At 46.0% G+C, this 24,548-nt stretch overlaps 1 protein-coding gene across 3 annotated transcripts in view; it reads right to left on the bottom strand.

The window, feature by feature from the left end:
• btbd11a (BTB (POZ) domain containing 11a) overlaps positions 1 to 24,548 on the bottom strand; it is a 157,121-nt gene that overhangs the window by 22,054 nt on the left and 110,519 nt on the right. For all 3 annotated transcript variants that reach the window (XM_030113832.1, XM_030113831.1, XM_030113833.1), the window contains 2 exons: positions 21,885 to 22,034; positions 2,203 to 2,419 (listed from right to left, as the gene is read on the bottom strand). In XM_030113832.1, the coding sequence (XP_029969692.1) occupies positions 2,203 to 2,419; positions 21,885 to 22,034 (367 nt within the window). The remainder of the gene's footprint in view (positions 1 to 2,202; positions 2,420 to 21,884; positions 22,035 to 24,548) is intronic.

The following is a 24,548-nucleotide window of genomic DNA, read 5'->3' on the forward strand; positions in this document are numbered from 1 at the left end:
CCCTTAGAGATAGGGTGAGGAGCTCAGTCACCAGGGAGGAGCTCGGAGTAGAGCCGCTACTCCTCCACATTGAGAGGAACCAGCTGAGGTGGCTCGGACATCTGTTTAGGATGCCTCCTGGACGCCTCCCTAGGGAGGTGTTCCGGGCATGTCCCACTGGGAGGAGACCCCGGGGAAGATCCAGGACACGCTGGAGAGACTATGTCTCTCGGCTGGCCTGGGAACGCCTTGGGATCCTCCCAGAGGAGCTGGAGGAAGTGTCTGGGGACAGGGAAGTCTGGGCATCCCTGCTGGGACTGCTGCCCCCGCGACCCGGCCCCGGATAAGCGGTAGAAAATGGATGGATGGATGGATGGATAAACCGACCAAACAGGCTGGATTCAGCAGATTGACTGGCGTGTGTGTTTGTTCATACGTCTTTAATAGAAGTGATTAGTAAATAAAACTCATATTTTTCATTCATTTTTACTTTTCCTTGTTATTCTATGAGCCTTTTACAAACTGTTCAGGAGCGTTTAACACAGCCATGTGGAAAAATCCTCAGATATGACAGTCGGGAGCAATCCTCACTCAGACCATAAAGAAAGAGATATTTTCCTTCAAGGCTTGTAAAACCACAAACTGGTGTCAGATGTATATTTGAAAGCCTGAAAACATGAAATTAAATGGCTTGATTTCATGTTATGGTGGGTTAAATTGCTTTACTTCAGAGCGTTTCTCCCTCATGAGCCTCTGGCGACTGTAATTTCTCCAAAAAGCATTTCAGAGAGAGTGAGAGGAGCGGTCGGTGTGTTTACTGTTTGTGGCTGTATGTTTGCTCTGAGCTCGTGTTTAATCAAGGATCTCAGACATTGACATGCTGACTCGTGTACGCTTTGTGTGCGCTCCGGTTTTCAGAGAGATTTACGGTCATTATCCCCTCCGGCGGCCTGCGGTTTGACCTCTGCCGGCAGAAGAAAGCTTTCCCACCTGGCGTTGATCGCACGGCGAGCTTTAACTGATCGCTGCCGCACAAAAAGGAGAAAAGATGCTTCAAGTTCAATCCATGAAATTCGACAAAGTGTAAAGAGATAACACTCAGGGATTCCCTGCAGCTCTCTGCTGTCCACTGTGCCGTCACGATTCAGAAAAATGTGAGGAATTAGAGGCTGTTTTTAACTGCGATTGTGACACAAACGACCATCCAGATTGGGAAAAAGAGACGCAAATCGCACAATAGTTCAGATAATTCAGAGTTGCTGACGATGAAACATCTCGCTGCAGTTCAAGAATCAGTTTCTGTATTAGATTTACTGCAAAAATAATTATTAACATCCCCATTTGTCACCCGATTTGGAAGAAACATTCCCTTCAAACAATCTTTCTTCTCCGTCAACTACATATTGGTTGGAACAACTTCGGTGGGTGGGGCTATCCTGTCACTACTTCCTGGTTACAGAGCCAATCAGATGAGAGTTCCCAAAGCTTCCAAACAGGCGGTGCAGTATTCTATGTATTTCATTACAGCAAAAGAGCAGCAGCCTGCAGAGAAGCTAAGTAGAAGAAGAGGAGCAGAAATAGTTCTCTTTCTATTGGAACCGCAGTTCTGATTTGAAACACTAGGTGTCAGTGTCACTGGCTGTGCCTTTAACAATGGGAGAACACAGTATGGACAGACCAGCGAGGGTTTCTGCCCGAATGAGAAGCTGTGTGTGACGGTGTGTGTGTCGGTGTGTGTGTCGCTCTCTGCTGACACTTCCCGGGGTTCAGGACAGATTGACTGAAAGCAGTCAGACGTCAGTGGGACGGACTCCGGGACAGATTCCCCCGCACCGCTCCTGCTCTGTGAAGAGATAAACTCCCAGTGCACGGCCCTGGGGAGCGCCGGGAATGTCAGGCGGAGCGACGTGTCAGCAGAGCCTCGTTTCCCCGGAGAGAAAGACTCTGTATTTAGCATTCTGCTGAAAGCTTTAAGACGAGGAGGAGGAGGAGGAGGAGGAGGAGGAGGAGGAGGAGGAGGAGGAGGCTGCAGAGCAGCAGCACAGGAGACATGATGAACCCAGAGAGGTTTTATGGAACTTTACAAGAAAAACATCATTTAGAGGAGTGAAAATTATCCTTTTAACCCCCCCCCCCCCCCCCCTTATGTACTATCCTCCAAACGATCAGCACAGCATGGATTATAGATCGGACCCGGTTGCAGCAGTTTGAGTTGGAACTCACCTCTCGGTCTGTAAGGTGACCTTGGAGGGCTCCACGTTGGGGTTCTCCCATTCCATCTGGGGGCAGTGCATGAAGTAGCAGAGGGTGTAGAGGGCCTCGGGCTCCCAGTGCACCACGCCGCCGGCGCCGCCGCTCTTCTGGTGCACCGGCGTCCCGTTGCTGGCGTTCTTGATGTGCAGGGGCTGGAGGTGGTGCATGGCCCGGGACACCAGGTCACCTGAGGGACCACGTTCAGCATGTTAGGACGGCGCACGTGTTCCACACACACACACACACACACACACACACTCAATGAGGTGAAGCGATGACACTGTGACAGGAAGTGGAGCCGTCCGAACAAAAGTCCTGCTCTCTCAGTGCAAACTCATTTCCTGCAGCTCCCCTGATACGAGGCACACTCCCCCATTCACACATTGAAACACCTTCTGATTCACCACACACTTAGTCATTCTCTCTCTCTCACACACACACACACACACACACACACACACACCGTGTGCCCACACAACCTCTGAGTGGGAAACGACTGGCTTGAAACGAATCTTCTGCGCACGGCGGAGCGGCTGAGAGCAGCACTCAGCTGCTCCTCGCTCATCTCGCTCTCATTGTATCGTCTCATTTTTCCCTTTCATGCTCCTGTTTTTCCTACGAGTCCGCCGTGACTCACCGGGAAGCCGCATAATGTGGGTCAGCAAACACGTGAACCTGATAATTAAGATGGAAAAGGAGAGAAGTGATTATAGGATGTTTTTTTTTTTTCTTCTACAAAATGCTGAAATGAAACCATGAGGTAACGTTTCACAAGAAGGATCCAACACCGTCGATTCAACAAGATGAAGAAAGGCGAAGGCCTCTTTCTCCCACTTCCACAGCTGACAGCGGGAGCGACAGCAGATGTGACTGAGAAGCTGAAACTGTGGGCGACGATTAGACTTCTGCAATTCTTCACTTTATTCACAAATGAGGAAAAACGGGTAATATCTTTCCCCCAGATAACAACTCGCACAATAAAATCCTCTGAGAAGGAAGCAGCTGTGCATATTAAAAAAAGAAACTCTTTGTTTTCATTGTTTTTTCGGAGGAAACGTTCCTCCGCTCGACTCGTTTCAGTGAGATACTATTGTGGAGGCACTGATGGCGACACCAGTACCAGGTATCAGGTCTGATACTGCACGGCATGCTGGGACTGAAACCTGGAGAGTTTTCATCCGTCAGCAACGCCAGCGGCAGACAGACAGGAGAGGACCAATGAGGGTTTAATATTAATGGGAGAGACTGAAGTGAGACAGACTGGAAATGATGTTCTGCCAAAATAAGAGCAGGAGAAGGACAGTTGGTGGAACACCAGCAAGTTAATCAGCAGAGACGTTTGGACCAGCTGAGCGCCTCGCTATTTCTTACTTTTTTAATTGAATTATTGGCAAGTTATTGTTGCTAATACATTTAAAATTGGCTAAAACGTTTACATTTTAGGTCTTAATTTCATTACTGATCGCTGCAGATCTTTAGTGTTGATGTGTGGAGTCATAATTCTGCGGCTGCACAGCACTTTATCGATGAGGCCATTAAAGTCATTTCTCTGAAAAATGGATGCTCCCACTGATCTAATTCCTCAGTTTACCGATGCTGTACGGGGATAGAAGACCGAGATAACCGAGCAACGTGCAAATGGAGCAGAGTGTGTGAAAGTCTGCGGAGAAACGGCAAACACACATTTATTCTCAGATCTGGTCTGATTGTTTATTCCAAAAATACCCAATGTGAGGAAAGTTGGCGCGCGCTGAAAAGCGAGCTTTCTGGAACGGGCGAGGCGGTGAGCCCGAGGCCGAGGCTCTCCATCTGTCAGACTAAAGGCCTCTGACAGAGTTCACAGGCAGCCGGGCGAAAACACGGCGCAGTTTGCACTCGGACCGCCGGGGAGCCTCGTCCGCTGGACAGAACACAACCGCAAATAATTGAAAACAAGACGAACGTGCTGCGTTGGCATGATCGCGTCGGCGCGGCGTGGAGCGCCCGTCTTCAGGTCCGACGCGCCGAGAGAGGATGGCGATCCGCTGGGGGTAAAGCGTGATCGTCTGTCGCCGCCAGTGAAAACCCGACGTCTCTCTTTAAGCTCCTTCCAGCTCCGTTTGGGCGGAACTCAATCTGCTCCCCGATCGAACTGGAGATGAAATCTCTTGGGCGGGTCGACGGCGAGGCGAGCCTCTAATGGGAACACAGAGTTCATCCTGATCAGGTGAAGCAGGTCAGCCGAGCTCCATCACGGAGAGACACGCCCGCCGCCTCGCACGGGAAACTAATTCCGGTCGCTCGCATCCCTGATCTCATTCTCTCACGGCTGACCTGAAGCTCGCGACCACAGGGGGACGGCGGGACCGCGGACCCAACGGAGAGCTCTGATCCGACCCGACCTCCTGATCCCTCCATCCGCCACTCCTGAATCAGACTTTAAAGCACCTCAACTGCTGCCATCTGTAAATGGTGCCTGTTTAAAAAAAAACCTAAAAACCAACAATGTAAGATACTTTCGGCTGACTCCGCGGGGATTAAGATGTTCTTGTGTTAATAAAAAGACCTGCATACGCTTTCACAAACTTATTTTGAGTCGAATCTGCTGCCAAAATACTGCGTGAATCTACTTCTCCATGTCCAAAAGAGCACCGAAGGTTATGGTATCCTACTTAGTCTAATCACAGTTTGAAGAAATTAGAAAAGTTTTCTTGATTAATCACAAACTGTTTAGCATTCACAGCTGCTAAACACTCCCTCGGTCCAACTTCTTAAAAGTGAGAATTTATCCTCTCGCTTTGAGCAGACAAACAGCCTGACCTCAGGTCGTTTAGATAAATCAATATTCCCTATAAATAATTGCAGAAAGCAATCATTACTCTACAGGAAATGCCGGAGTAGGCAGACTGTTTGCTATGCAGGAGGAGAAAACCTTCCCACTCCGAGTGCTGCGGAGGTCCCCGAGCTGCTCGCCGGGTGTTCAGCAGCTTCAAGACGACCAGCCTGAATATTAAACGGCAAAAAGTCGAACAATGATGAACATTAAAGAGACAAACACAGAGAAATGCAATGTCTTCATGTTCTGAAACGGGCGGAGAAACAATCAACAGAGAGCTGCGTGGTCGGAGAACTGACCGCAGTCCGACGGGGATCGGCAAAAAAGGAGTGTATGACCACAGCACATCCAAAAATAACACACACACACACACACACACACACACACTTAGGCCCGTTTAACTGACGTTTCAAGTGGAAAAGCAGCGGTTTTCCCTTTCGGTGCAGAAAAGTTTCACGTTTCCACGTTAACATCTTGAAAACGATGTTCGTCTGCAACAGCAGAAACACTGAAGACCGTGCGGTTCTCATGTCGGCCCACTAGTGGGTGCTGTCGTTTGTTTTAGTAATGAAGCCACACGCTAAACATGAACTGTTCCAGGGACTTCAACTCTGCCATCGGGACAGCGTTTCCTCTTTCCTGTGAAGATCTGAGCGACCCTCCTGTGGCTTTCGTGCGTCAGCAACTCATTTGAATTGATCATCGGGGACAGCTTAGCGTCGTCTAAAACCCCCGGCTAAGTCCTTCCCTCTCACAAGACTGGCGGTGGAGCAAAACTTCGCTCCTGTGAGAAGAAAACCGGTACAAACAGCTCAAAACTCAAACATCCGCGATAATGAAATGTTTGAGTTTGAAATTCTTACAGTGCAATCGCTTCAAAACACCAAATGTCAGGGGTGGAGAGAACTCAAGACGACTTTCCAGGAATCTGAAGTGAATGTTCTTCTTTTCAGAACGCTTCCCTTGATCTGCTGACCTTTCTGAGTGACGAGGAGTTCAGGAATTTAAACTCTGGGTGTGTCACTCAAGGATTCTGGCCTGAAGTGTCTCGAATCACTGAAACCAGGGTCGATTCACTGATATTCTGTTGAGTCTTCACGGCCTTCATGATGCTCGTCACTGAATCACCTGGTCAGAATTTGGAGCAGAAATAATAGGAAACACAATCAGAGGTAAAAATCTCTACATTCTGCCTCACAGCAGCTTCAAATGCCTCATTTATCTTGTTTTGTTGTTGTTTTTTTTTTACTGCATAAAAACTAATTGACGTTTCGGGTCTGATGTCTCGACGTCTTGATCTCCGAACAGCGTCTAAGTTCTTCTTTTGCTGTATACAAGCACCAAGCTCCACAAGCGAGTTTAAACCATTATAGAACAATCACTTGCTCTCAGCTGCGTTAAACACCAACATTCCTAATGCTGATAATCAGAATGGACATATTTAAAGGAGTGAGCTGGAACCCGCGCCGTCACTATCAACTCATTTTATTCATGACTGAGTTATTATCAGGAGACGTCGACACAGGATGATGGATTGTGCCACACTGTGTAATAAATCACGAATTCCTTATTCTGTGTAAAGAGTAAAAACGGATGGTTATCTGCACAAACTCCAGAGTTTTTCTGATTCTAAAGAATTAAAACTTTGTGAATCTTAACCAAAATGTCATTCCACCAGCTTTAACTCGGCAAAGATGGACCCGTTTGTGCTTTAAATTGAAATTTTTCCACTTTATTTGGTTGGAAATTTACAAATTTCTTCTGATTATCTTGTTGCCAAAACGCAAAAGCTGAAGAGGGAATTTTTAAAGTGAGTTCTGATGGTGTTTTTTCCTCTATTGAGTCCTCCTGTAGCTGCTCAGCATGAAGGCCCTTCTGGGAAAGAACAGGCTTTGTTCTTCACGGTAATGAGATGAAAGAGACACTCCATCGCCTTTAGTATCATTTCATTATATTAAAAAAAAAAAATTAATTAGGAACAGCAGTCTTAACCCTTTTAACACCGACTGTCACAAATTTGCCTCAAACTGCTTTTGTCCTGCAGTAAAGTTAAAAGTGGTGCATTTATCATCTTCATACTGTATATTCTACAACCAAATGTCACTCATTCGCATCGCAGATACATATATATACATATGATAAAAGGATGCATGTGGCGAGATGAATAAATTATTAACTCCTCTTTGAGTGGGCACTAGAAGTATGAGTCAGTCGGTGATTTTTGCTTTTGTACGCTGTGCTGCTTTAACCGTCATGCAGCCTCCGGCCACTAGTCGGAGCTGCAGAGCTGTCAGACGTCAGAAAACCGGAGCAAAACAAGCAGTTATCTACAAAATGAGCGCAGAACATCGTGGAGTGAACAGCTGGACGACCATCAGGTAATATAAATGAAATAATGGAAATAATTCTAAATAAACACTGAGTTTGAGGAAAAGAAGAAATCTTCAACAACTCTGGATTCACACACTGGACTCCAACTCCGCGTAAAGAAAGATCCAGAACCCGGAATCAAACCGAGGTCTTCCCGCTATGAACCACTGACCCACTGATCCAAGTTGACGGCGCCGACGCGCAGTGACGCCGCTGTCTGGTGTTCAGCTCGCCGCGCCTGTGCGTCCGGGAAATTAAAATATATTTGAACTGTGCAGACACTTGACCTAATGGGATTTAAATATTTTCACTCGGCCCGCTAATGAAAAAACAATCAGCGGCGCGGAGGAGAAGTGGAGCGGACGGAGGGCGACGGGCCGCCGCGCCGATTCCCCGGCGGTCCGGCGGCGCGCGCTGTCATGGCCGATCGCTCCCGGGAGGCCGCGGCGGAGGACGTTTAATCACCGCTCGGTAATACGAGCGACTCGGAGCGCTGCCTTCGGGCCGCATGAGCAGCGATTAATCACAGTCAATTAGAGGACATGTCATTATGAACAGTGGACCAGCAGACACTTCACTGCGGCGGGAATTAATCACCAGTCGACATTTGAGAAACTGAAGGGGGGGGGGGGGGGGGGGGGGGGGGGGGGGGGGGGTCAGCGATTGTGGAACTTCTCACAGACAGGTCTCAGGTCTTGGCTGGTCTTTAGGATGTATCCATCAGGGACTCGAACCCAGGACTCTCACAGACTTGTAGGACTTTCGAGATTTAAAAAAGGGGTGTCAAACATAAGGCCTGTGGGCCAAAACCAGCTCACAAGGGGCTCTAATCTGGCCCAACAAACCTGACAAGCAAATGCAAAGAAAGCATTGAACAGTTTTTTGCTTTCATGTTAATAAAGCTAAAAATACAACAGATGGAGCTTTTAAGACATCTGATTCTCACTATTTCACCACTCATTTTGAAGCCGTGCTGCATGGAGCTCCTGAACTACGGTGATTTGACTCTCCTGACTCAAACCATGAACTCATGCCATTTCAAGATCTTTTTCATTTTTTCACATTCACATGTACTCACAGTCTCAAGCCACCAGTTGACCTGTAGTTGCTGACTCTTTTGGTGGAACCCCATGCATACATGCACAGGAGGAACATACAAACTATACTCAACAAAAATATAAACGCAACAATTTTGTTTTCGTTCCCATTTTTCATGAGATGGACTCAAAGATCTAAAATTCATTCCAGATAAACAATATTACCATTTCTTTCAAACGTTGTTCACAAATCTAAATGTTTGATAGTGAGCACTTCTGCTTTGCTGAGATAATCCGTCCCATCTCACAGGTGTGCCACATCAAGATGCTCATCAGACACCATGATTAGTGCACAGGTTTGTGACTTTGACTGTCTACAATAGAAGGCCACTCTGAAATGTGCAGTTTTGTCTCACAGCAAAATGCCACAGATGTTGCAAGCATTGAGGGAGCGTGCAACTGGCATGCTGACAGCAGGAATGTCAACCAGATCTGTTGCTCGTGCATTGAATGTTCATTTCTCCACCATAAGCCGTCTCCAAAGGCGTTTCAGAGAATATGGCAGTACATCCAACCGGCCTCACAACCGCAGACCACGTGTAACCACACCAGCCCAGGACCTCCACATCCCGCAGGGTCACCTCCCAGATCGTCTGAGACCAGCCGCTCAGACAGCTGCTGAAACAACTGGCTTGCATGACCAAAGAATTTCTGCACAAACTGTCAGAAACCGTCTCAGGGAAGCTCAGCTGCATGCTCGTCGTCCTCCAGGTCTTAACCTGACTCCAGATCGAACAGACTTGAGAGGGCAAATGCTCACATTCGATGGCGTCTGGCACGTTGGAGAGGTGTTCTCTTCAACTTGGCACAGCCTTGGAAGAGGAGTGGACCAACATTCCACAGGCCACAATTGACAATCTGATAAACTCTATGCGAAGAAGATGTGTTGCACAGCATGAGGCAAATGGTGGTCACACCAGATACTGACTGGTTCTGACTCCCAATAAAGCAAAAAAAAAAAAAAATGCACATTTCAGGGTGGCCTTTTAGTGTAGACGAAGCCTGGAGATTTTTGTTTAACACGGGTGAGACAGTTCACCCGTCCATTGGTCTGACGCCGTCTGTGGTTGAACTGGAGAAGATCCAACGAAGGTCGAAGGCAAAACCTGCTGACCAGCTGCAAGACACCAAGGCCTTGGTGACAAGTGAAGAAGACCTCAGCGACGAGACACGGAGGCCTTGGCGATGAGACAACAAGATCCTGGTCCTGGTCCAATATTCAACACCGTCCTTCAATGCAAAATGAAGGAACTGATCCACCAGTCCTTCAAGGGGAAACATGAAACTTATGATGTTCCTCCATTCCTCCCTGTTTATCGTTGAGTGTGGAGGACATGCAGTCATTTTTCCCGAGTTGATTGGGAACACAGACTGGTGTCTGAATGTTTCATGACTCTACAGTCCTGCAGCTTCCTAACGTTCAGCGGGCTGCTCCCTGCACGTGTTCCTGCTCTCAGCTTTTAATAATCCAAAGTCGTGGTTCAGCTGCAACCTGGCCGGGGCGCCGTCCAGAGTCTGAGAGGCCATCTGGAGGCCGAGGAGGTGACCTGTCGGGCCGGCGGAGCTGAGAACCCGCCATGAACCCCAGAGGAGCCAAACAAAAGGACACGATACAGCAGAAGGGCTTTCTCCTCCTCCTGGGGTTCGTCTCCGGGGGAGCGCTGATCCATCCTCTAATCTGCCTCTTTCTTCACTCAGATCGTCACTGCGTGACACACTGTTTGTGTGGCTGAATGAAATGCAACGTGCAGAAGCAGCGGGGTTCGTAAATACAAGATCAGTGGAGGAAAAACAGGCGGAACCTTCGAGGAAAGGAGACGACACGATTCACTGGTTTTGTGTTCGAGCAGTATTATATAGTCCACACACCGGAGTCCCTGAAATCCAAAGCATCATGACTGAAGCGAAGAGACGAGAACCGAGATGAGACATCGGCTCATAAATTACAAAATCCACAGACAGAACTGAAAACAAAGTGATTTATATCTCCAATTAACGACTAATTAATTCAATTCAAATCATGCCAAAGATACAATGCAAATGCAAATATTTCAATTAAAAAGTGTTTCTTTTGTGCAGATCCTCCTGGGAAATCTGTGCACTTATCAGCCAGAACATTAAAACCACCTGTGTGGTATACTGGAGTCTATTCTGCCAAAACAAGAATGAATCATCGACATTATTCTTTTTCTTGTTCCTTTTTGTGCAAATTTGAAATTAATAACCGTCAAATCAGGTAAATCGTGCGCCTCCTGTAGGCGACAGATGTTCGCAGCAGCCGTTGAGCATTGTGTAGGTGGTTCTCTGTGAGGCCAGGTGCATCAGTAGATCCACATGTGACAGATTCTGATCACTGCTGACTGGGAACATCAAGATGTTTACACATCTGGGTGAACAATCCTTCCTTAATGTGGATTTTTAAGTGTATTTTCAAGATTCCATTAAAATCTTGGCAACACTTGATAATGTAATAAAGAAAAACGCTGAAACACTTCCCAAAAACAATCAGTTTTGCCACTTTAAACAGAATTAAACCAATAACTGAATAGTTTAGCTATAATGTAATGAAACAGTTTAATAAACTACCATATTTACCATATACAAACATAAGGCCAGTGGGCTCTGTTACATTTCCATCATGTATGCTTTGCATCAACACAAAGAAAAAAACCTTTTAAAGTTTAAATTTCAATCTTTTTTACCGTTCAGGCTCGCTCAGGACAGGCTGGATGGACTAAAATGACTTTCATACCTCTGGTACCAAGGATCTTTTAAATGCTGCTTCCATATAGTGACCAAACATTCTGGGACACCACTGGAATGTTATCAATCACATTAAAACACTTCATTATGAGCTGCTTCACACCTATTGACTCCACTGGTCATAATGTTTTGGCTGATCGGAGTGTATTTCATCTTTGAACGGCGGCGTTGTGGCTGTGGTTTGCGCTGCCGCCTGGAGATTTACTTGCCGAGTGTATAATACGTCTTAAATTATGCATCGGGATGAATTAGAGAATGGATGCTGCTGACTCACTCTCCGCCCGCCGCACGTCAGTCTGCACGAACTTCCGGCCGCTGCACCAAAACCTGCAGGGTATCTGGAGGCGAGAGTTTAAAAAAAGACGACGGCGCGCCGCCATCTGTTCTGCCGCGGCGTCCGCAGTACATCCGAGATGAACCCGTCCCGTTCGGAATCACAGGTTATCGGTAAAAAAAGGAGGCTTTTCTCCTGCCGCTGTGAGGAGCTCTGGGTCTCAGCGAGGGTCGAACCTGGAGCTCCTGCTTCTCCCTGGAGGGGTTTATCCGTGAAATGAGGTGATGCAAGAGGCTGCAAAGTATGAAGAAATGTGTGTTTGGAAGAGTCGAGCTGTTCTGGAGCAAATCAGTCTCTCCGGAAGAAATCGGCTCGAGAAAACCTGCCTGTTTCACAGCAGATCAACAGAGGACATGACGCTTCCACAACAACACACTGAAAGCGAGGGACGTGCGGCATATCGGCGTCGATATTGGCGTCAGCCGATATCGGTCTTTTTTTTTTTTTAACATGCTGGTATCAGTCAGATAAATAAAACCGGTCGGATATTGACAGCCGATATTCATTCCGTCTGGTTACCATCGTGTGTCTGGTAGGGCTGGTTTATGTTGGATAATCTAAGTGAGTTGAAATCGATTGATTGGTTCAAAACTTCAAGTTAAACTGAACTTCCAAGGAGGAATGTTCAACAAGCTTTCAAGTTAGTCTAAAACTAACAGTTATTTAAGTGCATTTGTTTTATATTTGAAGTTCTGTAAACTCCTCACGTGACTTTCAGTTTACAAAATCATCATAGAGACTTGTTTTATGTACAAAACTGATACCGAATAATATCGGCTATCAGTTGTAATATCAGTATTAATATCAGATATCGGTCAAAATGTTCCTATCGGTGGATCTGTGCGATGAACATGAACTTCTGCCGTCAGCAGATCAGGCTCCTCCCAGTGACGACTGAGCAGCAAACCGCAGAAAACCCCACGAAACCTCCAGAAACAGCAATGATGCGGCTCATTGGTAAAAGTCCCGGGGATCCCTCCGACAAAGCGTGCTCATTACCGGCTATTACCACGCCGAGGAAAATAACAGCAGAGCCTTCTGGGTAACGACTCGTCTCACTGTCAGGCAGCCTGTGAACCAAACCGCTGCTTCACTTCCTTTCATCATCTTATCTTAGCTTCACCAGATATTTCCAGTCTGTGGAAATGAAGCAGGAGAGCTCTCTCTCTCTCTCAAACACACACACACACACACTTCTTCTATTGTCGTCGTCTTTCGCAGCGACTCGCAGGAGGGAACCTCTAAATGATGCCACTTTATTCTGCGTAATGGCTCTTTTAAGGACTTTAATAGCTCTTTTTTTTTTCTTTTTCTGAGGCTCCTGCATGAGCTGCTCTGCAGACGGCGACGGCCCGTAATAAATAACTTCCTCCTGTCGTTATTATCCGCTGTGGCTAATGACTTTCAAGTGTTGGCGCTCCGGGCGAAGGCTCGTGTTTGTTCCCGTTATTTTAAGAAGCAAATCACAAAAAGAGAGCGTGAAGACAGGGGCTGTCCAGATGTTTGCTTCATGATCGACACAAACCTGAGACAGTCTGGGAAGAAACCTCCAGCTTTCAGTATCCAGAATTTCACGTATATATGAATTTTAACCACTATGTTCAACTTTTCACTGCGTATGAGTTGAATAAAAGTGTTTCAATATGATTGGAAATAACTAATTAGAGCCATATTTTCTGGACAGTATTGGACCGTACCGTCTGTGGCCACCAGATGTCACTGTATAGCAACAGAAGGAAGCTATGGTATCACTGAAAAACCTCCATTATTGATCATATTTAACTGGCAGAGCCATCAAACCGTCGCATAAAGAACGTTCTTCATCCTTTCAGCTCAACGTCATTGGATTTGGGAGATTCAGCAGCCAGACTCTCGCATCCGTCCAGGGATGAGTCTCCAAATCCCGAACTTCTATCAGCCTTCCAGCTCCCAGAACAGAAAACAGTTTGTCTCCTCATGGGGTTAAAGGTCGCAGGAGCGCCGGGCCGAAAGGCATTGTTAGAGCTTCAAACTGGTCCCGGTTTCCCGGCGGAGTCGGCAGCAGGCGGGGCGTGACGGGTCGTCGGATCAGTCAGATCCTCGCCTCTTCCTCCGTCACACTTCCTACATCCTGTCCTTGGATAAGTGTTTCTGAAGAGAGGTGAAGAATCCAGCCCTGGACCGCTTCTCTGTCCTTCAGGGAAGAGTGTGATTAAGAAACAGCTTTGGCAGTCACACACACACACACACACGTTTCGGAAGTTGGGACTTGTTTCATGTTCACCAACAAAGTTTACAAGAAAAATGCAAATTGAGGTTTGATGTCCAGCTGAAGAGTAAAAAATGAAGCTCATCATGAGAACTTTTGTCTGAAATTCCTTTAAGTAACAAACTAAAATCACAGTTCAGCAGCAGCCTGCGATTTTCTTCACCAACAGAATTTAAATTAATAAATAAATAAATCCAGTTAAAGCTGGAATATTAATTTTTTTCAAGGAAAGAAACTGAATTGTTTTGGCTGACATAGTACAATCAGCCTATCTATTCTTTTAGGTGTTTTAAGTGTTAAGGTGTTGCTGCTTTCTGTGATGTTTTTCTTTTGAGAAATGTGACTGAGCACTCAGGTAGAACACGGTTCCAACACGTTCCTGCCTCCAGTACTGGCATCAGAATAATTCACTTGTTGTAACCCATGCTGTTCATGTCCAACTGGGAAAAGGAAAACTTTGTAGAATTCAACGTGAAGTCTATCAGAATGGGAACTTCTCAGTAGATCTAAGCAGTTGTGGTAAAATGCTGAATTGAAAATGCATTTTTATGGTAAAGACATACTAGTGACTGAAGCTTTTAGAGTTTGAATTATATCAAGTGTGCTTAAACTACAGCTTTTTATCCACCTTCACTGAAACGACTGCTTCCCTCGTAACGCAGACGAGAATCCGGACTGAGACCTGACCTGCGGACGAAAACATGCTCCGACATCTTCCTCTTTTAAGGAAGAGCCGTGGTTCTCCGCCGGCGGCTCCTTAATCTCCATTTAATCTCTGCTGCATTGAGCCCGTGCTCGGAGTCAGGGGACTTCAAACCATTACACAACCATCCATCCAGCCTCTGGTAATTACTGCAGAACGCAGCAGCAGCCGGCCAGATCTCCCAGCTCCTGCCTTGAGTGTGAATGAAGAGGTGTGTGTGTGTGTGTGTGTTTGTGTGTGAGCATGCCTCGGTTTGTTCTGGGAGACAGATAAGGAGGAAAGTGATTGAGTGAAGCCTGCTCCTTGAGGCCCGGGGAGTGTTTTCCCCTCTTCTTATTCCTCAGGAACGGCGTTGGCTCTGAGGCGGACAGGTGAGCGTGCGGAAGGGTGCGGCGGACGTCTGAGCGCTGGAAGTGAAGCGGAGAGACGAGGAATGACAGCCGCGGGACGTCCATCATCGCTCGGTGAAGACATGTTGGGCTTCAGAGGTCCATCGTCTCCTGGTTCCACCTCAGGAGCCGTTTTCAGGAGACTCCAAAATAAAAGCCTTATATTTTTGAGAATATATGAGATTTTTGTTTAAAGAAGAATCAATCCTCAGAAGATGATTGATGCTGCATAAATAAAACCGTCTTGAAGTTCTCATCCTGATTTTGGGTGAAGTTTCTCAAACCCCAGAGACTCTTTTGTCTCTTTCTTCCTCCATTATTTCTCCCCGTGTGGAGAAATGGGTCAGACGGGAGCAGATTAGGAATGATGATGCATGGCGAAGGAGGAAAAAGTACTTTATCTCCAGAATAATGAAAAAGGAGCTGGTCTCCAGCAGAAAGGTAGGAGCTTCCTGTGTGTGGAGCGAAGCCATTATCCCACATAATGAAGGCGAGGAGGACAGGAAGCAGTCAGGTTAATGAAATCTGCTCGAGATGTAGGCTGTTAATCCGTCACACGCCGGGTTATACATAGACATCCGACGCATCCGGTCACCCACCAAACACTCGTGTACCTCAGCCAAAATCAGAGTTAGTGAGGTATTCAGTGAGCGCAGTGATGCCTTCTGGGAAAAAGACAAATGACATCCCATCACTGCAATTTTCTGTCCTTTTTTTTTTTTTTTTTTCCACTCGACTCCTGCAGCCTGGTGGGAGGAGGAGGGGATTCCTGTGTTTGTGAAACCCACTCAGCCCTGAAGAATGAGCCACTTTCCCCCGTCGACGCCGAGCAGAATGCGCCGTGACTCATCTCTCCGAGCCGGTTATCGTCTTCCCCGCAAAAACGCCGGGCCGGCGGTGCCCAGATGTTCCAATTCAAACCGCGTCGCTGACGAACGTCGTCAAAACCGACGGAGGATGGCGAACGATTCGGCCGCCGAACGAGGAGAGACGAGGAGTCGAGAGGAAACAGTTAAAACCGTTTCCATCGTGAATCCTCAATAGCTCACATTTTGTCATATGTAAATTCAAAGCAGAGGATTTAGAAAACAGTGATGTGATGGAACCTGGGGAATGTTAAGAATAAGATCGTATCATCTGCAAATTGATTCATAGTCAATGAAGTTCCCATCATGATTCTGTTTCATAAAAATTGCGAATAATTCAGTAACAATGAAGAAGAGCAAAGGAGAAATGGATGACCTTGATGATGACCTCATTGACTTTGACATGTTTGTTTTTCCCAAAAGGCAAAGAAAAAGAACGATTAATGTCATAAAACCGGAAGAAAACCACGTTTTGGAAACTTTTCACCAAATCCAAAATACTGTAAATCTGTTATGTTGAAAGAATTTTCAACCACATCAAAACGCTTTGTAGAAATCTAAGAAAAGGGTCACAGTATCATCCGGGATTAAGTGACAGTAATCTGGTAGATCTACAGCTAATCTGATGTTACTATGGAAACAGTGATCCGAGGAACCCAGACTGTGTGTCACTGATGATCAATACATCTTTTATCCAATTCAACAGTGTGATTGGTCAGTGATGATCAAGACTTTCTTCTCTTTTGCAGGTGTGGAAATGAGAATAATAAGATCTTCCTTCATGATAGATGATGATACTTTATTTATAATGATATTTTCAAGAGTGATCAGAAAATTGGACATAAGAATGTAACTTGGAAAAGAATGTATACATTTCTTCCGGAATAGTTTTGTGATTCATAGATTCTTCCCCATTGATAACTCATGTTTTTGTAGAATTATTTTATTTCATTCTTTACGTTGATTTTCCTATATGATTTAATTGCGTTTCATTCTAATATGATTTCATTCTAAGCTTTGTTCCTCTCCCTGCCATTTCACCTCGTTCTCTTGGCCCCGTCCTTGCAGGAGCGTTTACAGGAGCGTTGGAAGAAGCCGTCTGAAGCATTTTCCAGACAGCAGCGAGTCGTCATTGTTGTGCTCTGCTCAGACTGTCCCTTTGTATAAGAACCTGCTCTGACCTCCAAGAATCTTAAATAAACCACTTTTAGACCTTCTTCATTTCAAGAACACAGGGATTTCCATGGCAACGTCATCTAGTTGTGCTTATGTTAGCTCCATGCTACTCCTTCAGCCACAGCTGCCGTCCTGCAAATTAAACCAATTTAACACGAAGCATCAAGAAGGAGCAAACAATACGCTCCAGAATATCCAAATAGTCATCAGACTTAATTGAAGCTATTTTCATTCAAAAACAGCAAGCTATTGAGGCAATAAAAGTAATTAGGACTAATCAAGCTTTTTAATTTATGTAAATTGATCTGGCACAATTTGTTAGATATGATGAATTAGCCTGCATTAATATGTATTTCATAAACCAACGAGAAAGTTTGACCAACTGGAATTCGATTCAACTTTAAGGTAGCTCCAACAATACTTGTCTCTAGCGGAGTCATATGAAGGCCTTTCTAGATATTTACATTGTGACAGAGGTCGCGATAAAGTGTGTTAAAAATCTGACATATTCTCAACAAGTTAAATCCTCAAAACCTTAACATTAAATTAAACTCTCACATTGCCGTTGCCGTGAAAACGGACATCATTTTCAAAATGAGAATACGGTTTTCACTGGAAACAGGGCGTCAGCTGAGCTTCTGGTTCTTCTGACTTTCTAAAATTTCTTTCTAAATTTTCTAAAATTCTAAGCGACTGAAATCAGTTCAGTGTTTTCACACATCTTTTCTTTATGTGGAGAAAGAAAGCGGATTCCCACATCAAACAGACTTTTCTCCTCTTCGGTGTGTCTGATGCAAAACCCAGCAGTCCTTTTATTTATCGCTGGTCCTCCTGGTGCCGCCGTCGCTCTCATTTCTCTCGTGTGGCCTCGATTTGAAACAGCGAAAGGCCGTCTGAGGTGATCACAGTCGGCACCCAGCTGGAGAATGGACCGAAACACACATTTATCTGCTGATTCCGTTTCATTTTTTTCATGTTTGACATGTTAAAAAAAAAAAAAGAAAAGCGTATGTTGAACCAACTTTTTCCCTCCACACTAACATTCTGACATTTCCCTTGATTGATGATGGTTTTTAATCACATTAACGGTCCGGCGCTAACAGGGGGTCGGCCTGTCTGTCGATACCTAATGATTTCCCCGAGCCCCGGGCTCGCTCACCGTTCAGACGCAGCCTTTTTAATTTCCTAAAGCAGCTGGGGACTCTTAATTTGTGGCACATCGGATTTTCTGGGGACTATTTTTGGGGAGCTTCGCGCACATTGGGTGTTTTCCTTCTGGCAGCACCAGATTGTGAAACGACAAACGGCATCAATAGTGTTCACAAATAGACACAGACTGCCTGGAGGATCATCACAGGACACATTTCTGATTTCTGATGTGTTTACATGCTGGAAAGGTTCAGGGCTCTAAAGAAATCTTGTATTTGTGTCACATACGGATTCTGGTTAAAATCCTAATCTGGTTATTTTTCCACCTGTGTGAATAATGTTGGTTGAAATGAAACAGTCAAATCTGCACAAACTGTTGATTCTGATATATCTCTAGCTACTCTGGTTTTTTTATGTCTATTATTCATCTAGCACAGTGCATGATGGGATATTTGTTTGAGTGACTTACGACCAGGTGAAAAGGACTTCTCATAAAGCCTGTTTTGAGGCCTCGTTTATGTGACGTTGTCTGGTAAAAATGTTGCGTTTTGGTTGTCTGTTGCCATGGCAACGGTGCTCGGAGACACTGAAACCGCAACTATTTGAAAACCCTGCCTCTGTGAACATGGGGGAAAATGTAATATTTCTGAAAACACCGGGGCTGGGTCTCCCTGTGGATGAAGGAAATGCTGATGATGCACAATATGCCCATTCTTCTGGAATATTTCCCACTGTACAGTTGTTCCTGAACGCACCGTCAAATCTCAAAGACTGAATTTACTCAACATTTTCTCAGAACCAAACCGTTCCTGCAGCTTCTGTCCCTCTCAGCTGCGCGAACGCGTCTGAAGCCAGATGCAGAATCTCCTCCACTTGAAGATCGTGACGGAGGCAGATGGTCCACCGCGCTCAGAGCGATCATCACACACTCCGCGGGCCGATTCTAGCGCCGCTGATCAATCTGCTCGCTACGAGGAGGAATCCACGAGCCACACGCCAACCTCTGGCAGCGAGCGGCGGGCCGACCCGGAGCCGGGGGGGGGTCCAGCTGAGGCGGACGGGGTCCAGCGCACGCCGCATTACACGGGAATCAAACGGCAGCCGCTGATCCAAACCCGCTCATCCGGGAACGTCTCGCACTAATGTGCTGAAATTATCCGGAATGAACAGCAGCTTTCTGATGCTGATTTGCATTTGGAGTCATTTATCTGCTTTCATCCTCGCTGGTGGATTTGTGTTAATCACCATGTGACAGACGCTCCCATGTTCCATACGTCTGCCTCCCTTTACTGTATACATGTTTCTCTGAAGCGTCTCATTACGAGCTTCCCCAACAAGATGAAAACTTTCCTCTGCCTCATTAATTCAGTGTGAAAACGAACGATTATCCAGAAACACATTACAGAGCCGGGCGTTTAATGCAGCCGACTGGGATCTTATTCATAAAACACATTCAAACTTTATGACATGCTCTTTTAATAAATATGTTAATTTTCTTAGTTTGATAAATGAATGTGTCCCGAATCACATTCTGTATGTTTAATGTTTATTAAAACTTCCATTCTTGGTGCAGAATCTGAATAAAACAGACTTGTTTGGCTTTTAATGACTGTCATTAGCACATTGGACGATGAAGCCACGGCAGTGAAGCTGCAGTCAGTCAGATCCTGTCCAGAGTTGATCCACCGCTCAGTTCGGGGATTAAAATGCAGCTGCTCATTAACAGAAGAGATGATGAGGCAGTTTGCAGCAGCGAGAGCTTACTAAAATAACTATCTGATGAAGAAACTAACCCTCCAAGAAAATCACCGACTAAAGTAACACATAAACCATGTACACAACAAACAGATGAACCACTGAACTAACTAATACGTAAATATACAAACTAGTCAACCAATAGATCAATAAAAAAATTAATTAACCATCAAGCCAATTAACTAATAATCAATCCAACTAAACTGCTAGATACCCAACTGAGTAACTGAAAACAAACCATTGAGTCAAACCAGCAAATCAGTAGGTAACTAAGCAACTAACGCAGAAACTAGCCAACAAATAATCAACCCACCCTATATAACTATGAAGGTGTTTTTCATGTTGTTTCCACCTTCCACAGTCTGAGTCAACATTAATCCACCACAGCGTCGATCCACTGACTGATTCATGTTGCCATGATTAAAGACATGATTCATCCTCCCTGTAGATTAAAACCCTATTTCTGAAAACTCTGTTTATTTGCTGACGACTCGCTCTTATTCTTTAAAGTTGTGGAAGCGTCTGCAGCTCATTCTGTACGTAAAGAGACTGTCGTCTCCACGCCGGCGTCCGTCCCCCGGTGGAGGCACAGCCGATGGTTTTATTCTGTGTCGCGGGTGTCAGAGCAGATTCCTTCACCTTTGTGTCGATATTATTCCACGGCGGACGAGGATGAAGGACGGCGGGCTTCACGAACCGCCTCGGGGACAAAGAGGAGACCTTGAATTCTTCATCCAGTCAATGACAGGCAGAGATTTACTCCGTGGTGGTGCGCTGTGAGGCTGAAGCACACACAGAACGTCCACGGGGGCGGGGGACGCCTGAGGTGAAGGTGGGGCTCAGACTGAAAGCTCTCCCGAGGGACTCAAACAGCTGTAGGAGGACGTGTCCTGGGTGGGGGGTGGGTGGGGACGGGACGGGTCAGGCGGAACAGCAGAGTGATGCTGGGTCAAACGCCGCCAACCCTGATGGCCTTCGGGGACGGACGAGGCTTTCCTTCACTCTAATGGGGCCATTTGGCAGATGGACGTGGAAATAACGCGCCGAGTGATCACTTCCATCGGGATCCATGATTCCAGCAGCGTTCACCACAGAATATAATCTGAACACCGATGAATCATCCGCTTCACCGCACATTTACTGCTGGACCTCAGTACTAATGCTAATGACCAACACTGAAAGGCTAATGCTAATCGTAGACTGAAATGCTAATGGGAATAACTGCCAGCTGGAATGTTATTCTACAAAAATTCGACACGTGTTTTGTATTTATAGACTATATATTAATGCTGAGAATTGTGGATTACAATGCCAACGGCCGCGGATTCAGAAGTCTCTGTTAATGTTTGTAATCATGGTGTAGGAAAATGCTAATAATGATGTATGAAAATATCGATGCTGACAAAGATAGAGCAAAAAATCTAAAGGTGATGATTATGGAGTAAAATATTAATGCTGTGGACTGAAACAGTGCTATGGATCACTGTGAACGGTCACAATAATCCTAAAGCTGAGAACCGTGAACCACAATGCCACAGCTCATAACTGTGAACTGACTTCTAATGACTGTGGAAATAAAACCTTAATACATGTTTGTGTGCGTGACTATAAGCTTAATGCTTAAGATGAGGAGTGTGCAGCAAAAAACATTTATGCTAACAACCGTGTACCCAAATGCCAATGCTGAATTATTACTGTGGGACCAAAATGCTTTTCCTAACAGTTAGGAACTAAGATGCTAATGCTAATAACTGCTGTATAATCTAAAAAAGTAACGGATATAACGTTGTATGGACACCAAATATTTGCAGGCTGAAATGCTAAAGCCATAAACTGTGAAACAAAATGCTAATGCTAGTTGGTACTAACGTCAATAAATGTGGACTGATATGACCAAAATCCTAACTTAGTGGATGAATGTCAGATGACTGATGGTTGGCACAGCGAGGCAGTCGTCAGACTTCTGGGTAAACCTGGTCAGACTCACTCAGCTCGGCGATGCTGCCCACCCGGGTGGCGAGCAGCGACTGCTCCAGCGTCCGCAGCTCGGCCTGCGTGTAGCCCGGACCCTCGCCGGCGCGTCCGGACCGCTGCTGGTCCCGGTGCAGGTTCAGACTCTCGGGCAGACTCAGAACACCTGGAGGCAGGAGAGACGACTCGCGGTCAGAAACGGCGTTCCAGTCCCACCGGGGGTTTAATGGTCTCAGATTAGAGATCAGAAACACACAACAAGAGAATCCACAAGATTCAACAGTGAATCAGCACAGAGTTAAACATCGCAAACAAACTTATGCAACACAGCAGAGCTTTGAACCGATGATTAAACATGAAGTCCCGGTGAGGACACTTCAAACTAATGGGATTATTATTATTCTGCTTATTATCCTCAGCAGAGAACTTCCACAGAACGATGATGAGGAGCTGACTGAGGATGAGAACGCAGCCTCCAATCTTAGATCAACATTCTGAAGTCACCGTTTTATTAGTTAAACTGCAGCAGGTTTAAACTGCGACGCCGCAGAAACACCCTGACTTCAAATAAGCCAAATATTCTGAAATCTGATCAAATCGTCTTTGTCTGAGCAAAAACAAAAACAAAACAAAACAAAAAAAAAACAGGTTTGCACGGGAAAAATGTTCTTCAAAGTCAATATTTTTATTCTGAAAGGGAAAAAAAATGTCATATTTCAATGTCTTCTCTCCCAGCCGCCCCTCCTCTCTCTGACCTTCATCATCTCTCCTCTCGGTGTGTTCACAGGTGTGTTTCTGTGTTTCCCCCAAACAGGTCACAGCAGATTATATTAGAAATAATCCATTTAGCGGCTTGTTGTTGCCGCCTGCCGACAGATTGGTTATTGAGTGTTTTTTTTTTCTTTTTTTTTTCTGCAGCAGGAGAAAGGAAAGCCACACCAGGCGGAGCGCTAATCCTTAATGACACAGTACGGTGGGATTTCTCCACAAACAGTAATTACTGGTCATTCTGTATGCAGGAGCCGAGCCAGGAAACAGAGGAACCTGCTTCGGATTCCTCCCACTCAGTCCAAACCCCAGAAATTCCTCCGTTCCCAGGTGGGATCCCCGGCTCCCTCTTCCTCCCACAGTTCCAGGAGTGTTTCCACTGCAGCTGCCGCCGTTCGGGCGTGTCCGCCACGGGGTTCCTCAGGAGCAGGAAGCCTCCTGAACGTCCTCTAATCAGCACCGCGGATTTCAGACGACTCCGTCCCTCGCCGCCTTCGTCGGAGGAGGATTTGAATTGGAGTGAGAGCGCCGACGGGCTTTATAAAGAAATCCATAAATCTCCGTGAAGCCGGGCACCTCGTTACCAGGAACTGTCTTCAGACTCTTTATTAAAGCCGGATTCATCTTTCTCACCACGACGCTCGGCTGCACCGTGTCAGGTGAACATGGCAGGAATTTCATCGGTATTTGAATAAAGAAAAAAACAAACACGTGTGCAGATGTTCAACATATCAATGCTCTTTCTCCTGCCTCTTTGAACAGGATACTTTTACAGTAATGAGGTGAATGCATTGTGCTGTAGCAGCGTTCTGCCGTCACACGGTGACATCTAGTGGACACAGATGGCATCTACTGCTGTGTTTCCATTTAAAAGTTGCTTTTCAAGTTGCATGCCAATAAGGAAAAAAAAGCGGGACTTATATTCCGGTGAATACGGTACTTGTTTTGGTTGGAAAAGCTGTTTCTTGTCTCGGTAATCGACACCTCCCATCGTTGTTGTCACTCCAACGTCATCTATTTATATTTTCTCTTCTCCTCCTGGAGCCCAAACTACTGCTTTAATGTAATCCTGGGTGCCAGGAAGCCTTTTTTACTGAATTATTCATCCTGTCAGATCAAGACATATAAACAACTCTGCAGCTCCGTCTCCCTCCTCCTCCTCCATCCCTCCCCACCTCCCCACCTCCCACTCCCTCTGCATGTTATCTCTCACCAACACTTGGCTTCTGTGGAAAAAAAAAAAAAAAAAAAAAAAAAGGCAGAGAAAGTGGGGAAAAAAAAAAGGAGGAATATTTGATCCTGGGTGATGTTTGTGTAATAAACATCAGAGGTGAGAAGAGAAGGCATCCCGGGCCGGAGGAGACGTGGAGAAGATGCTGACACCGCCGTCTGATTAAAAAACACGCCTCACGCTTCCCCGTGGCCTCCGGCACGTCTTCCCGGCGGCCTGCCGGACGCTCCGGCCGGGCTGCGGGAGGAGTGTAATCCCCCGATACACAGATACGACCTGCATCCTCCGTCTCGGGGACCCAGAGACCCTGCCGCTGCCGCAGCCCGTCATAAATAATGCAGCCGATATTGAGCTGTACAAGCATTTACACACACAGCCGCCGTCTGTTTGGGGAGAAGCCTTCTGGGAGAGAGCTTTCATGTCAAGAGAGAATAAAATCACAAAGCCACTCGCACGGTTTTGATTCCCGCTGGAGGATTTCAGTGTGGTTTGCACGATCTACCTGTGTGCAGGAGTTTTCTGTCAGGTTGATTTAAAAGAAATGCACACAACCAGCCAAACAACTCAAGAAAGCCCTGGAAAATCTTCCTTTTTTCTGTATTTGGACCATCTGTGAGTTGCAGACTGTTAGGATGTATCTGGGTCAAGATGCTGTCCTGTTGGTTAAATGGACTCGGGAAC

The sequence above is a fragment of the Salarias fasciatus genome, chromosome 17, assembly GCF_902148845.1.
Source record: "Salarias fasciatus chromosome 17, fSalaFa1.1, whole genome shotgun sequence".
Lineage (NCBI taxonomy): Eukaryota > Metazoa > Chordata > Actinopteri > Blenniiformes > Blenniidae > Salarias > Salarias fasciatus.